The sequence below is a fragment of the Leucoraja erinacea genome, chromosome 7, assembly GCF_028641065.1.
Source record: "Leucoraja erinacea ecotype New England chromosome 7, Leri_hhj_1, whole genome shotgun sequence".
Taxonomy (NCBI): Eukaryota; Metazoa; Chordata; class Chondrichthyes; order Rajiformes; family Rajidae; genus Leucoraja; species Leucoraja erinaceus.
In genome coordinates this window covers 11,079,295-11,096,607 of record NC_073383.1, presented here as the reverse complement: position 1 = coordinate 11,096,607, position 17,313 = coordinate 11,079,295, and the positions used below count along the sequence as shown (strand labels likewise).

At 45.9% G+C, this 17,313-nt stretch overlaps 1 protein-coding gene across 1 annotated transcript; it reads left to right on the top strand.

Moving 5' to 3' along the window:
• The first annotated feature begins 4,962 nt into the window (after nucleotides 1-4,962).
• Nucleotides 4,963-9,224, top strand: LOC129698647 (caveolae-associated protein 2-like). Its single transcript, XM_055637786.1, has 2 exons — nucleotides 4,963-5,754; nucleotides 7,617-9,224. The coding sequence occupies exons 1-2, from the start codon at nucleotides 5,263-5,265 to the stop codon at nucleotides 8,415-8,417; spliced, it is 1,293 nt and encodes a 430-aa protein (XP_055493761.1). The 5' UTR covers nucleotides 4,963-5,262; the 3' UTR covers nucleotides 8,418-9,224.
• The last annotated feature ends 8,089 nt before the right edge of the window (nucleotides 9,225-17,313 follow it).

The window sequence follows — 17,313 nt, the reverse complement described above, 5'->3', positions numbered from 1 at the left end:
GGAGAACAAAGATGGATAACCATAGAAAATAGGTGCAGGAGAAGGCCATTCGGCCCTTCGAGCTAGCACCACCATTCAAAATTATCATGTCTGATCATCCAAAATCAGTACCCCATTCCTGCTTTCTCCCCATATCACTTGATTCCATTAGCCCTCAGAGCTATATCTAACTCTCTCTTGAAAACATCCAGTGAATTGGCCTCCACTGCCTTCTGTGACAGAGAATTCCAGATTCACAACTCTCTTGGTGAAAAAGTTTTACCTCATTTCAGTCCTAAATGGCCCACCCCTTATTCTTAACTGTGACCCCTGGTTCTGGACTCCCCGAACATTGGGAACATTTTTCCTGCATCTAGCCTGTCCAATCCCTTAATAATTTTATATGTTTACTAGACCAAGTGCAGACCCGTTGGGTCTGTTTCCCCCAACGGCGTTGCGGGGGGGTGGGGGGGGGGGGGGCTGCGCGGCATCACACTCAAATTAACCACCCCCCAAAAACACACAGGTGGGGGGAGGGGCGGTGAGAAGAGGGGAGGGAGGGGAGAGGAGGAGGAGGAAGCGGGACAGATTTGGGAGGGAAAGGAGAGCGGGGTAGGGGGTGAGAGAGGGGGGATGGGGAGAGAGATGTGGGGGGGGGGGGGGGGGGAGGGAGGGGGAGGGGAGGGAGGGGGGGGAGGGGGTGGGGGGGGAGAGGGGGGAAGAGTGGGGAGGGAGAGGGGGAGTGGAAGGGGGAGGGGGAGGGTGGAAGAGTGGGGATGGAGGAGGAGGAGGGGTAGGGGAGTGATGGATGGAAGAGGGACAGAGGGGTAGGAGGAAGGGGGCGGGTGGAGAGAGGGAAGGGGGTGGCGTAAAGAGGGAAGGGGGTGGGGGAGAGAGGGATGTGTGGGAGAGGGAGAGGGATGAGGAGAGGGAAACGGAGAGAGGGAAACATAGAAACATAGAAATTAAGTGCAGGAGTAGGCCATTCGGCCCTTCGAGCCTGCACCACCATTCAATATGATCCCAACTCCCACTAGCGTTTTCTGCCCCTTAGTGTTTCGCAGCTCTACCCATATCGATTCCACATCCTCAAAGATAATGTCCTTCCTTTCTATTGCGTTAATCTCCTCTCTAACCAGCAATGCTACCCCACGTCCTTTCCCTTTCTGTCTATCCCTCCTGAATATTGAATATCCCTGGATGTTCAGCTCCCAGCCTTGGTCACCCTGGAGCCATGTCTCCGTGATCCCAACTATATCATAGTCATTAATAGCTATCTGCATATTCAACTCATCCACCTTATTATGAATGCTCCTTGCATTGAGACACAAAGCCTTCAGGCTTGTTTTTACAATCGTTTCCAGGTTCTCAATTTTCTTGCTCAATCTTTCTGCCTTTCGCCTTGTGTTCACTTCTTCTTCAGAGTCAGCTGATACAGAATCCTGTGCATGTTTAATTTTCTCCAAACCCCCATACAGAGCAGGAACAACATCAGAATGTGACGACCATCTCGTGTCAGACCACAACATTTTTTTCCTAAAGATGATGCCAGAACATTCCATCGATGTGTAGAAGCAGAGAAAAAGGAATACAGACACTGAACAAAATCAAAGAATTTTACAGTCTGTAGGCAACACTTTTACACCCACTAAGTCCAGGCTGTGTCCAGCACAGGGGACATAGATGGCGAACTCATTCAGTTGATGAATCCGTGCTTGCAATCCAATATTTATTTATTGACAGTAAGTCACAATATACATGGATTAGCATGGGGCCCCTATGCTTGTGAGGTCCCTGGCAACTGCATTAAGGCGGCCTTGCAGGGCCCTGTACAACTGCAGTAGGACTTACGAAGGTACACAAAAATGCTGGAGAAACTCAGCGGGTGCAGCAGCATCTATGGAGCGAAGGAAATAGGTAATGTTTCGGGCCAAAACCCTTCTTCAGACTGATAGGGGGTGGCAGGGAGAAGGAAGGAAAAAAAGGAGGAGGAGGAGCCCGAGGGCTGGGGGATGGGAGGAGACAACTCGAGGGCTAAGGAAGGGGAGGAGACAGCAAGGGCTAACAAAATTGGGAGAATAAAATGTTCATGCCCTCGGATGCAGGCTCCCCAAATATGAGGTGCTGTTCCTCCAATTTTCGGTGTTGCTCACTCTGGCAATGGAGGAGACCCAGGACAGAGAGGTCGGATTGGAAATGGGAGGGGGAGTTGAAGTGCTGAGCCACCGGGAGGTCAGGTAGGTTCTTGCGGACTGAGCGGAGGTGTTCGGCGAAACGATCTCCCAACCTCCGCTTAGTCTCACCGATGTAGATCAGCTGGCATCTAGAGCAGCGGATGCAGTAGATGAGGTTGGAGGAGATACAGGTGAACCTCTGTCGCACCTGGAATGACTGCTTGGGTCCTTGAATGGAGTCGAGGGGGGAGGTAAAGGGACAGGTGTTGCATTTCTTGCGGGTGCAACGGGGAGGGGTGGTACAGGAGGGAAGGGAAGAATTGACAAGGGTGTTGCGGAGGGAGCGGTCTTTGCTGAAGGCAGACATTGGGGGAGATGGGATTGCCGAGATAACGCCACCACTACGGCCGTCATTTGCAGTAGGACTTCCTTGCTCCTAAACTCAAACCCTCTCACAATGAAGGCCCACATCTGGCTGCCAAGAACAAAAGGGGGACCATTAGGACTACATTGAACACTTTGTGTCTTTGTCAGCACCGTTGACTCTTTGCATGTAGACACAAATTTATTTTGAACCTTGTATGTTTAAATGACAATAAATGGCATTCCATTCCATTCCAAAATGCTGGAGTAACTCAGAGGGACATGTAACTCAGAGGGACATGTAGCATCAGAAAGGAGCATCCTGGACAGTAAAGAATAATCCTGTCTCTTAGGGCAATTAACCCCTTAAAAAATAATGCCTTAATTTATAAACGTCAATCACGTGTCTTAATTGCAAATAATGTCACAGCTTTAGCAGTAATCATGATCATTAAAACTCACACCTCATTAACAAAGGCGCTGTTTTCAGTGGGGACAGTTCCTAAATACCAACGCTTTGAATAGTACCACAAAGGGTGGTGGGTCTATGGAACAAGCTGCCAGAGGAGATCGAGGCTGGGACTATCCCAACATTGGACAGTTAGACAGTTACGTGGATAGGACAGGTTTGGAGGGATATGGACTAAACGCGGGCGGGTGGAACTAGTGTAGCTGGGACATGTTGGGGGGTGTGGGCAAGTTAGGCCAAAGGACCTGTTTCCATACTGTATCACTGTGTGACTATGTACCAGTCTTTTATACTTAATAAGCCGTGAGATGGTAATACCAGCGCATTGCGTCTGAAAGTCAATGGATTGAGCGGATTTCAGATGGTCGCGCAATGAAAGTCTCATTGTTTCCACGAATTTCCAAGCCTGTGCTGGGATACTTGGGACAGGATCATATATATATATATATATATATATATATATATATTACTAAAAGTCTGATCTTGACTGCTTTTGGCTCACTGTGCTACGATTTCCGAGATAACGCCGCCACCTACGGCCGTCATTTTTGGCCACCTCGCTCAGAGCCACCCTCTGCCTTCCGGGACCGGAGGATTTTTCCCATCGATGAAGAGATATTAATCAGAGAGAGATTAGTTTTTTTTTAATTCGCCATTCTCTCTGCTGCCCCCACTGGCGGCAGGAGGGAGGGACTATAAAACCCAGAAGTGTAGTCCCTCACTCAGTCTCTGCCAGACCCAGGAAGCGAGAGGGTCATGGCTCTCTGAGCTGCGAATAACACTGAACGCACGTCTACTCCACGGTGAGTCCCTTCGATGCGGCTGCAAAGTGGCTGCTGCCCAATTGTTTGCCTCGCCTTTTTTAAAAGTTTGTGTTCACAAAGTGAATTTTGGTTGTCGGGTGGCTGCAGCCAAATTGTTTGCCTTGGCTTGGCCCTCCCGTGTGATATTGGGACCCAACGGGTCCCACTTAGTCTAGTATATATATAAACACATATACATGTGTGTATTTACATGTCTATATTTGCATGTGTGCATGTATATATGTATATATGTGTATGTGTGTGTGTGTGTGTGTGTGTGTGCGTATATATATAAACACATATACATGTGTGTATTTATATGTGTGTGTATTTGTATGTGTGTATGTATACATATGTGTGTGTGTGTGATGTGGAATTCATCGCCACAAAACCCGGGCCAAGTCCAGCGCCTGAGTAAACACAGGGCTGTGTGAAACGCTGAAAGCCAGGAGTACTTGAGTAAACTATTCCGAACAGATTATATCACGGGGAAAATATGCCATAGCGCTCCGCCCCTTCACTCTCCGCACTTTCTGCCACAAGAAGTGTGCTGTCACCTGGCGGAGACTTCCAGAGACCCTGTTTAGACTCGTTCTCATCTCCTGGAATCTGGAAAATAAAGCACTTATTTCACTATTTGCAAGTTTCACTATTGCAAATGGAAAATTTGCATTCCCGTGAAGTTCTGAGTGTAAACAAAAAAAACTTCTGGAGAAACTCAGGGCCAGGCAGCATCTGTGGAGGGAAATTTGCCAGACTGATGAAGGGTGCAGACCGCACTGTACATTTCGCTCCACAGACGCTGCCCGACCCCTTGAATTCTTCCAGCAGTTTTTTCGGTTTTACTCAAGATTGCAACATCTGCAGCTTTTCATGTCTCCAACTACTGTGCGCCTAAAGTCCTCTGTTGTGTGTGTGTGGTGTCTGGATGCCCCATGGAAGGGTGGCAGATACTTTTCGGCCAATTCAAGTGTGGGAACTGCGCCCGGGGAAGTGAAAACGTCATATCGGAGCTTCCTGGCTTTCCATCTGCACAGCCAATGGCAGTATTGGGACTGGTGCCAGGCTGTCTGTCATTTGCTTTTGCAGGATGCAAGCATTTTGAAAAAAAATACATGGAAAAAAATAATCTCCCGGAGGAAAGCCCTGCCCCTAGAAGTAACCGCCCCTCCTGAGCTGGGTGTGGGGCGTGGGGCGTGGGGCGGACGGAGCAAGGAGTTTCCCTTAACTGGGTCGCTGGCGAGGCGGCTGAGAAAGTTTCAACAAACAGCCCCCGGGGAAGGAGGGAGTCGAGCTGAGCCGATCTGCTCCGAACCGAGGGAAAAAGGGAGGGGTGTAAAATTATAGTATTTGCATTTTGCACTCGCTGCCAGTTTGCAACTGTGTCTCTCTCTCGCTCTCTCTCTGTGTCTCCCGAGCTCAGAAGTTGCAGGAGAGTTAAGAGGGGCTGTAAAGTTTGTGTAGCCCGTCCGAGATGGGAGAAGACGGAGTGCAAGCCGAAAAAAGCAGCAGCGAGGCGGTGCAGGGAGGCCCAGAGCCCAGCCCGCCGTCCAGTCCCGGGCCGAGCCCGGGCTCCAGCGTGCCTCCCAGCCCGGCTCCGGGCTCGCTGCCGGTCGAGACCGTGCGGGAAGGCTCGCAGGTCAACGCCATCACCGTGCTGGCGCTGCTCGACAAACTGGTCAACATGTTGGACACGGTGCAGGACAACCAGAGGAAGATGGAGCAGAGGCAGATCGGCGTGGAGAGCTCGGTGCGGGGCATCCAGAGCGACCTGACCAAACTGTCCAAGACTCACAGCACCACCAGCAACACGGTGAACAAGTTGCTGGACAAGTCGCGCAAAGTCAGCACCAATGTGAAGGAGATGCGGGAACGCCTGGACAAGCAGACGGGGCAGGTGAAGAAGCTGGAGAATAACCAGGCGCAGCTGCTGAAGAAGAACAACTTCAGAGTCCTGATCTTCCAGGTGAGGGGAGAAGGGTGGATGAAGGGAGGGGAGGAAAAGGTGGAAGGAGAGGGGAGGGGATGGGTGCGGTGCGGTGGGATAAGATGAGAGACCTCTAGTTCCTCGCCCCAGCCACAGGTGTAGCAACTTCACCGCCCCCTCTCCTTGTAGTTTCAGCACCGCGAGGATTACAGACCCCAGTCATTCACTTTCAGAAATCAGTCTGTTCTACAGTTATGCCCATCTGAAGGCTGGTGTATATTTATATATTTAAGATTAGCAGGTGATATAAACAAGCCAATGTTTCGCTCTTCAACGTTAACCTGCATTAGGTGAGAGCTGCTAATGAGTGTTGGGCTCTGCTTTGCCCGGGCTGTGTACTCAGTTTTATTTTCCCCGGCATTATAACCATGGCGATTGCCTTTCGCTAACAACACAGGTTGGCAAGGCGTTGTTGTGAGCAGGTAGAGAGAGGGTGGGGTGAGTGGAGTGCAGGCATGGTTAGGGTTTACACCCCCCCGGAGAGACCCCGGCCCGTGAGCAATGATCTCTCTCGTCTTTTTTCGGTTAGGGTGGGACGGAGCAGGAATGCAAACCACCACAGTGTGCAACCACCCAGACTGAAATAGTTCACCGCAGCTTGGAAAACACGCTCTAAATACGTGGCCGTGAAAGCAGATTGTAAATTTTCATTCTCGGCCCGCGAATGCAGACCGATGAGTCACCATCCGAGTATTTTTCCTACATTAAACATTGCAGGGCGACATCTATTTAATGTCAAGATTTCCAGCACCCACTTCACTTTGCTTTTAATCTCTTTGACTTTGCGTTTGAGTATTAAGAAGGGGTGTAACAAAGTACCATATGGCGGGGCAACAATAGTCTACAATTACAATTGTGGCTTGTATTTGTCTTTCATACGTGGCCTTGTGATCACCAGGGTTTTATATATATAACTGGAATTGGCTGTTTAGACTTCAAGATAAATTAAATATCTGGGTGGCTGTCGGTCCAGGAAGGGCATGGATCTTAAAGGAAAGTACCTGCAACCTTGGGGAGAAAGGGGTCGGGGTCACCGTGTGTGCAGTGAGCGAGCCGAAGAAAACGTAAACTAAATGGTCTAGTCATAGAATCATACAGTGGAAACAGGCCCTTCTGCCAAACGTGTCCACACCGACCAACATGCCCCATTTAAACTTGTCCCACCTGCCTATTTCTGCCCCCTTCCCCTCTTAATCTACCCTATCCATGTACCTGTCTAAATGTTTCTTAAACTAAATACATCAGTTCATTTTATTTTTCATTATTGGCAGCCTTCCAGCTTCTCATGCCATAGACTAATGAGGCCTTTGGGTTATGCTCAAGCTCATTATATCACCATATATTAGCATGACGTTCAGATGCTGCCAGTGGTGCTACCACGACCAAATTTGTTTATAACTGGGAAAAATTAGTTTGCACAAGGCTTGCTCTGAAATGCGCACATATTCACAGACGGGGATAGGCAAAAATGTAACGTGGGTTTCATTGGTTGTTTCCGCTAACACACCCTCCCAGACGATGTTGGTGCCATTGCCAGGACCCAGTCCCAATTGCCCATGAAACTTCCATTGTTGGCTCGAGCCACTGTGGTGAAGGCACTTCCACATTGCTGTAGGAAGGACTGTTACTTGCACGTGTGTTTCTCAACGTCCTTTGAACGTAGGCCACCAATCTCAATTTTGATGCAAATACCAATGAATATATTTAACGCAGCCAAAAAGTGCAAGAGAAAATGAGTGGGTTATTGAATAAAATGTTTCTGTTTAAAACGCCGTCATTTTTAGTGTGTGGGCTGGTGAGCGAGCAACTGTTGACTTTAAACCTGATGAACCCCATTGCAGGATGAAGCAGAGATACCAGCCAGCGTATTTGACAGGCCCAAAATCGAGGCGGTAGAGGAAGAATGTGCAGATGAAAACAAAGACGTGGAGGTTTCCCACCCGTCCCTGGAGCTCTCTTCTGATGAAGACATCCGTGACCTGGAGGACAATGAGGAATTGCACGACGAGGAGAAATTGGAGAAGCTGGAGCATTCCAGGGCTTCGAAGATCAAGAGGTCAAGTCTGAAGAAAGTTGACAGCATCAAGAAGGCGTTCACCCGCGAGAATATTGAGAAGAGGATGAATAAATTTAGCACAAAGATAGTGTCTACAGAAAGACGGGAGAAGATTAAGAAGTCACTCAGCCCAACTCAACAGAAGCCCCAGTCGGGCAAGTCCTCCAGCTTTAAAGTGGCGCCCATGACGTTCAAGGTCAAAAAGCATAAGAATGGGGAGACTCCTCCACAAAGCCCCAGTGAAGCGGTGGTCACGTTGGAAGCCGATGGATCAAGCCCCGTTATAGGTGACGTGCATCCCGAAGTGCACTTGGAAATTTCCCCTGGCATGTTGGGCACCGAGGAAGTTGAAGAGTTGCCGGAGAAGGCGGAAGATGAAATGAAGGAGGTGGACCTCCATGCAGAAAGCTGTAAGAATCAGGCTATTGTGATGAAAGCGGAGAGTATGGAGTATCCTGGCGTCCTGCTCGAGACCCTCCCTGAAGACCAAAAAGAAGGCAGAGCAAGACCCCCGGCGAACACCATCGAGCTGCACATTGATGAGCCGAACGAGCCTGCTGTCTTGCAGGTACAGCAAACAGCGTAACTGTCTCTCCCCCACCTTGCCCACCCCTGGAGAGTTGCCCAGTCAACCTCCCCCTTTATTTACAAATGTCCTGCTTGTGATAGTTATTATTAGTGAATGTAACTCGACTGCAAGTTCACCACTTGGCTAAGAGGGGTGGAAGGATGTTGAAATAGGGACAGTGAATGTGACAAAAGGTTAAAGATAGAATATTAGAGTGGGATATGCAGAAAATGCAGAGGGATATGTTTATAACATTTGTACAATTGGGGCGCAAACACTGGAGGCTTTGGCATCCCCAAAACTTTGATTGTGTTGCTTGGATTTTGTACTTATAGGGATGAGTGAAAGCTGGAGAACTTTATATTAATTATTTGATATGTATTTGTTTTATGCATTCAACTGCTCTGTTTTTTAAATCATATCTGTAAACTATGTACATGTCAATTCCGTAACAAAAAAAATAAAATGGAAAGGAGTTGTTGTTAAGATTGATAAACTTGGGAAACTTTGACTAAAAAGGAAGTGCATTGTACTTTGAGTCCCTAAACAGTTCAGCTATGCTGGTGCCAAATGTTTGTTTCACAGCTGTGTAACCTTGATGAATTCTCACTTCCTTCACCTTGTATTGCTTGCTGAGGCAAAGGTTAATGAAATGAATTACCACAGTGTAACTGTACCTCTTTAATTGTCTTCACATACTATATGCTGCCTGGTGAACACTCTTCCTGTTCTTCCTGTTTGTATTCAACCCAATTAAAGCAACAAAAAAAAAGAGATTATATTTGTAGCCAAGCTTGAAAAATAAATAAAAAGCAATTGAAAGTGGATACTTGCTTATTATTCCTTCTTGTTGCCATCGCAAAGTTCCTTCATTATCAACATGGCACCGACTGATATTTTTTTCCAAGCACAGTTATTAGACAAAAGGAAATGATCAAAGGAAGACATAGGGTTACGGGGAAAGAATGGCAGGGTGGAACTTGCTAGATTACTCTAGAGAGAGCAAGCCCAAAACTGATGCGTTAAATGACTTCCTTCTGGACGGAAACAACTTTGATGGTTCTACAATGGCTTTACATTCATGTTTCGTTCCTTCTGGTTGTCCTGTTACAAAGGTTATTTGGCTTTTCTAATAAGCATTCTGAGTCTAGATGGTGAATGTTTAACTACACTCCCAATTTTAAGTTTGGCTATTGTTCCACAACTTTAAAAGTTACTATTGACAGTACATTTTAATAGCCAGGCTGTGTTGACACGTAGGAATTGCCAATCCAGGGTACAGTTTTCTACCAGGATCAGGCATTAACAACTGCACTGCTGCATCGTCAGGAGAAACTCGAATCTAACCATAGGTTTTGCAGTAAAGGTGCTGGAGCAGTATTGCAGTTTTTGAACAACAGGTTTTCCGACTATTAAAAAGCTTTATGTTCCCCACCTTCTTCTTATAAGTAACATTGTTTTGGTGCTGTTCCAGATAAGAAACAAGCTCCTTTTTTTTGGTGTTGAATTTGCATTCATTCAGAGTTGTTTTTGCAGCACAAGAAAGGTTGCAGGATGATCACAGACAGTGGGAGCGGGGAAACAAATCTCGACACGAAACGTCACCCATTCCTTTTCTCCAGTGATGCTGTCTGTCCTGCTGAGTTACTCCAGCATTTTGCATCTATTTAAGATTTCTGGGAAGTTGCTGCAGCCATGTGAAAGATTTTGGGAAGGAGGTATTCATGCTGGAAGGCTGGATTACATGAGCTGAAGGGATGACGACAAATTAATTGAGATCACGGTTACACAAAACTCATAACATGCTTAACTAGAATCAATCATAAATAAATGTAGTGCATTTGTAAAAGGCAGATGCCACATGACTGGTCAAACCAGATTCCTGTGTGCAACATATTCTTTACATTAAGTAGAAGAAGCAATGTCCAGGATTTGGAATTATGCTGGCCATAGTGTATTGATTTTTGTTGCATTGAACATCAGATTAATCTCACACTGAGATGAGCTTGGATCTTGGTTGGCAAGCAGCCATTTTTCTCAAATGGAAAACTTATGAACATAACTGGAAAGTTGCCAAAGATGGACACAAAGTGTTGGGAGTAAATCAACAGGTCAGGCAGCATCTCTGGAGAAAATGGATCGGTAACTTTTCGGATTGGGGCCCTTCTTCAGTCCAAATAAGCAACCGAACCTGAAACGTCACCGATACATTTTCTCCTGAAATACTGCCTGACCCATTGAGTTACTCCAGCGCTTTGTGTCTATCTTTTGTATAAACCAGCACTTGCAGTTCCCTGTTATATATAGAAAGATAACATTAGTTGACTGAAACGCTGTTTAAATAAATTGTGCGGACTGCAAATAATTAATTTGATGTAACATTTAAAAATGGAAATTAAATTGATGAGATGGACTACTTTGTAAAAAAGCTCATCTTTACGTTTAGCAACTTCTGGGCAGCAGGAGCGCGAGGTACTTGGGCAAAATTTGAGACAGACCTGGAGATGGTAACTGAGTGTGAAATGTCTAACTCTATCAATTTAAAATCTGCTCTTTTGACAAACGCAAGAGTGAGGGGGACTTGGGAGGGGACAATGAGGAAAAACAAAATTGTGAAGGTAGTGAAGTCTTGCATGTAAATTTGGATTATTGTTGTCAAGACACTTCTGCCTCGATGACTGCAACTCCCTCTACACTGGCATCACCCAATCTTCCTTGTCCCGCCTGTAACTGGTCCAAAACGCCGCAGCGAGACTCCTGACAGGCACCCGAAAAAGGGACCACATCACCCCGATTCTGGCCTCTCTCCACTGGCTCCCTGTGCGGTTCCGAATAAATTTCAAGATCCTCCTTTATGTCCACAAAGCCCTTAATGGACTTGTCCCCACCTGCATCAAAAGTCTGCTCACCCACCACACCACACCACATCCAGGTCCCTCAGATCGGCCGACTTGTGGTTACTGAACATCCCGCGGTCTAGGCATAAGCTCAGGGGCGACCGCGCCTTTGCGGTTGCAGCTCCTAGACTGTGGAACAGCATCCCCCTTCCCATCAGAACTGCCCCCTCCATCGACTCCTTTAAGTCAAGACTTAAAACTCATCTTTACTCTCAAGCCTTTATTGATGTCCTCTGAGTGAGGGCTATATGTATGTATTTATGTATGTACTTAATCTATGAACCACTGTTGTATAACGTTAGTACCTCCACCAATGTAAAGCACTTTGGCCAACGAGAGTTGTTTTTTAAATGTGCTATAGAAATAAAAGTGACTTGACTTCACGACTTCAACTTGCAAGCTACTTTAAAAGTATGCTTGTAGCTATGAATGTTAGGATACAAAACAATTCATGAGAGACAGAGTCTGGTTCCCCGACTCAAATCCAACTGAAACTTGTTATGGGTGTTAGAGGTACATTTCGTGCCAAACCTCGTGACGTTTGGATAGGCTGTTTGGTTCCTTTTTGAATAACGACACAACCACTGGGTTCAATCCTGATTACGGGTGCAGTCTGTTTGGACCAAACCTCCCTTCCGTGTGGGGGTGCTCCGGTTTCCTCCCACACAGGGGGGGGTGGGTTAATTGGCTTCAGTGGCGTAAATTGTCCCGGTAGAGGTTGCTGCACTTACCGAGGACGCCCAAGGATAACCTGGGATAGGGTGAACTGATCCTGACTACTGGGTGCAGTCTGTTTGGATTTGTACGGGCTCTCCCTGTGACCCGTGTGGATTTTCCACCTCAGGCAATTGAGGAAATTCAGAGTGTCTCCGAGGATCCTCCAGGTTCTACCACCTGTTCCACACTCCAATGGTTTGCCATGGGTGAGAACGAGGCTTCAGAAGGAGTTAAAAAAAATTGTAAATTGGCCTCTAGACATTATAGACATATAAAAATATAGGTGCAGGAGTGTTTATAATTTGGGCATTTGGCCCTTCGAGCCAGCACCGACATTCAATATGATCATGGTTGATCATCCACAATCAGTAGCCAGCACCGACATTCAATATGATCATGGTTGATCATCCACAATCAGTACCCCGTTCCTGCCTTCTCCCATATCCCTTGACTCTTGTGTGAAGGGCCTGTTTCCACATTGTATCTCTAAAGTCTTAACGTTTAAACAATTGCTGAGTAGCCTGTCTTCTCCACTTCTTAATACCCCCATAGCATGTAGGTAGGTACTCAAGGAAAAAAAAAGAACAAACTGTCTCCAAATCAATAACATGCCTTGAGAATATTATATTTAAGGGGTGGGCTGGTTGTATCGGGTTGGAAATGATAAGAATTATCTCCCTCAGGCTAAGACTGGCCATGGTAAGGATGGGTTAAAATATAAATGTTTCACCACTTGCTGTTGAAAGGATCAATTACAATTCTCAGGGCAGAACCTGCCTTGAAACCGCATACAGTGTAAGTGTGACACCTACTGTCAAAGCTACATATTTCACCACCAATCTCCTGAGACTGAACCAAAGGGAGTGGTGGAAACTGCAGCTCTTTAATATCCTGCACAGGTCATCAAGTTTTATTATTCCCAACAACAAATCAGAGGAGCGGCTATCTCTGTAATCTGATCAAAATAGACAGGATTCGGCGGCAGGTTTCTTCCAGTTTATTACTTTCAGAAATCTACTCAAAGGTTACTCAAGAACTAACATACATTTGTATAGAGTCATAGAATGATGCAGTGTGGAAACAGGCCCTTCAGCCCAATTTGCCCACACTGGCCAACATGTCCCTGCCACACTAGTCCCACCTGCCCACTTTTGTTCCATATCCCTCCAAACCTGCCCTATCCATGTACCTGTCTAACTGTTTCTTCAATGTTGGGATAGTCTCAGCCTCAACTACCTCCTGTGGCAACTTGTTCCACCCTTTGTGTGAAAAAGTTACCCCTCAGATTCCTATTAAATTTTTTCCCCTTCACCTTAAACCTCTGTCCTCTGGTCCTTGATTCACCTATGGACAAGAGACTCTGTGCATCTACCCGATCTATTCCTCTCATAATTTTATACCCCTCTTTCAGATCACCCCTCATCCTCCAACGCTCCAAGGAATAATGTCCCAGTCTAATCAAACTTTCCCTTTAAGCCTCTCTAGGCCTGGCAACTTCCTCGTAAATCTCTGTACCCTTTCAAGCTCGAACGGTGAAAATCACACCAGCGCCTACATTTGTGATATTCCGTCAGAACATTTGAGGCTCTGTTGGGGTGGAATATCAAGTGTGAAATGTCCTTTTACTTTCACAAACAAATCTCCTTGGACTTGGAATAAATTTGGGAAAGGTTTGAAAGCAGGCTAAATCCAATTCACTGTATGAAGTTGACCCATAGCTGTGTCTTAACCTTTTGAAAGAGTTTGCAAGTTAATGCCCCACCCTATCATTTTTTTCCAAAATCTCTACACATATTTTCCAAATATTCATCCCTCATTTGTTTTGGATGAATCAGTGTTGATCAACCCTTCAAGCAGTGTGGTCCTGTGCATAGCAAAGTGCAATGTAAGACAATGTTACTTCCATGTAAACTTTTTTGTCAAATTAACCCCTGCTACCATTGTGATCAAACTCGTTTGTAAACTCTCCAAAGCTCATGCATCCTTCTGAAAGTGTATTGCCAAGAATTCAACACTGTGCCACAATACTCCTGCTGCTATCCAACCCATATTCCTAAACACAAAATGCTCGATAACTCAGCGGGACATGCAGCATCTCTGGAGAGAAATAATGGGTGACGTTTCGGGTCGAGACCTTTCTTCGGTTGTCATTCTCCAGCGATGCTGCCTGCCCCACTGAGTTTCTCCAGCATTTTGTGTCTATGTTTGGTTTAAACCAGCATCTGCAGTTCCTTCCTACACCACATTCGTAAACCATGCTTAGCTACACTTGGGGTACGCAAAGGAAATTGTACAGTGATTGATTGTAATGTTGCGGCTATTGGGCAAGGAAGACTGTTGAGGAAGCTGGGATTGTAGAGATCTGGGGAGTTGTTCAGTTGGTTAGGCTGATGATTAGAGTGGATGGCTTGGCCCATGATCTGAGGACAACGTTGGGCTGATGGTGGAGGGGATGGGATTTACTATAGTTGATCAAGTAGGAGAGAATCAGATTGGGGTGCAGGTGGATAATCTGGCTGATAATGAGAGAAGCTGCAAGGACTAAAAATATAAAACCAATGCTGATGATGGGATAGTTGAGGGGGAATATAATTAAGAAGAATTGCATCTTCTGGTCAATCCAACATGTTATACTGGGCTAGCATCTACTGATAAAGAAGCGATGCAGCTGATGGAGCCGCTGTATTACACTGTCAGTCAGCCAGGTTGGATTTTGACCTCAGTTGTTGTCTGTGTGGAGTTTGCATGTTCTCCATGTGATAGTGTGGGTGTCCTCCTGGTGCTCTGGATCCCCCCATATCTCAAAGACCCGCGGGTTTGTATATTCATTGGGCCACTGTAAATTACCCCAAGTGTGTAGGGAGTGGATGACACATAACTAGTGCCAGCCAGCAGGTGACGGATGGTTGGTGTGGACTCGGGGCTGTCTGTAGGGCCCGTTTCCATATTGTATTTTTCATTCAAAGGACAAAGATGCAGTATTGATAAGAATAGTATTCTCTACACTACTTGTAATGATTTGTGTGCATGCACTCCCTGCTCTCTCTGTTTCTGCATCCCCTTAACATGTCTAACACCTACTTTGTATTGTCTCTCTTCATTCATATGCTAAATGCCCCCCCACACACACACGCACGCACACACTTCTCCATGCTATATTTTATTTGTGTAGTTAATTAGTCATTCTTGCCATGGTGTCATTTATTACCTCAATCCAACCCCAGAAGCAACTCGGCATTTTGAAATTGTGTTACAAAATCTTGATCGTTGTCATTCACGTGTAACAGAATTCCTGATACTGCCTATGGGATCAATGCCCCAAGTTTCTTTCTAGTCTTCACCGTCCTGTGGTCTTGACGCCTCAGCCAGCTTTGTATCTCTGCTGCTTCTTGGAGCAGGACGGGAATGAATGGAGACTTTACTTTGGTCTTGCCCATTGTTTCACTGGCTTGTTGCTGGATCTTATCGAATTGTTGCCCTCTCTCTCAGCAGAGGATCATCTCTACTGTTCTTGGGGATTCCAGCAGAAATATCCCTCAAGCCAGAATCCAAATATTCCAATCTGTTGTGTTCCAAAGCTTTTACACTAAGTTAAATTGAAAGGGGCTTGGAAACATAACCAGGAAATGAATGGCTCGAATCCAATATAAATTCCTTTGATTGAAAATGCCTATACTAAAACAGACAGGGATTTTAAGGTGTAGCCATGGACCTCAGAAGCAAAATAAATACGGGCATCGTTTTTCTTATTGTGAAGAATAATGTAAGATGAGAACTCAATTCATCTTTGCTGGTTGAAAGCACGTGAGTTTCAGTGAATTAAAACCTAAACGCGTTTGCAAACACGAACTCTGAAATATGGTCGATGGTCGAATGGCACAGAGATGAAAGTGAACACAAAGATACCGTGGAAATAGCAGTCCCGGTGCATCTGCGAAGAGAAAAAAACAAATTCCGAACATTTCAGGCTGCGGATCTTTCACCAGAACTGGGGAGAAATGACTGAGGGGCAATAAGGATGGTTTAAGTGTCTAGTTCTAATGAATAGTTTCCAGCCCTGTTGCTCTTTCCACAGACTGCCTGGTTATATCTCCAGATTTCCAGCATTCACGGCGATTTATTTTGGCAGCAGATCGCGGTTATCATGGGGAGAGTGGGAAGAAAGGTAACTGCAAAAACACATATAATGAATGCACTGGATACCGTTGGTATCAATGTACAGGGCAATGAGTATATCAGCAACTTTACTGGCGCCGGAAGCGGCAGCTCCTCCCAGCAGAAAACCTCTTCAAAAAAATGTGTTCAAGTCCTGCATATTATCACTGTTTTAGGAATCCTTTAATGCAGCTGTCAGAAGCCCTGATGAATTGAGACGGAATGAGTCAGTTGCAATGCAAACTATTTGGTGACTCGCTACCCACGAGAGACATGCAACAAATCAACAGCATCGCCTCCGCTGTAACTCAATACCCACCCCCTTTTAGTTCGCGAGTAGCAGACCCGCCTCAATTCTCCGCGAATTGGACACGCCTGGAGAAATGTAGTCTTTAATTTTATGGACTTTTCTTAACCCATTGGGAGTTATTACGGGCCCCAAAGACCACAACGGACAAAGGGAAACGGGTAGATTTGATTTATACATAGAAAGGTCAATTGGGTCTCATTCATTAAAAAATTCTAGGGAAAGAATGAGGCCATTCGGGCCGTCAAGTCTACTCCGCCATTCAATGGTGGCTGATCTATCTCTGCCACCCAATCCCATTATACTGCCTTCCATACTAATCACCGGTTTCGCTCGATTAAATCTATCTTGCGCCAGATAAAGCCTATCTTGTGTGTGTGTGTGTGTGTGTGCGTGTGATTACACTTGGCTTTTATGCAAAGTGCCCGCATTAATGCAGAGCCCGTTAAATAAAAATGCCAGAAGGCGCTTGCTAACGCGTAGAGGTGAGTAACAGTTTAAAAAAAAACATTCGTAAAGACAAATCTATTGCTAAACTAAAGGAAAGGGGTTTGTGAAAATGACATAGAGACGGGAGGTTGGGGTGAGCAGAAGGATTAGACGTAAGCGATTTAACCTCTAGACCCTGCTCCGTCATTCAATTAGATTATTTGCCCTCCAGTGGTGAAGCATTTATCACGGTCAAAATGTAATATTTCAAAACTGACTGACCTATTAGCCACAACTACCCAGCACCTTAAATATGATTTCATTGAAGTCACCTAGGTCGAATTATATTCAATGAAAGTGGGATCCCACAAGAGACTGCAGATGCTAGAATATTGAGCAATTTAAAAGA

Excerpts from the sequence above, each read along its gene's own strand:
- LOC129698647 (XM_055637786.1), top strand. The coding sequence starts at position 5,263 with ATGGGAGAAGACGGAGTGCAAGCCGAAAAAAGCAGCAGCGAGGCGGTG. Across the intron at positions 5,755-7,616 it reads TCAGAGTCCTGATCTTCCAG|GATGAAGCAGAGATACCAGC; the intron begins GTGAGGGGAGAA and ends ACCCCATTGCAG.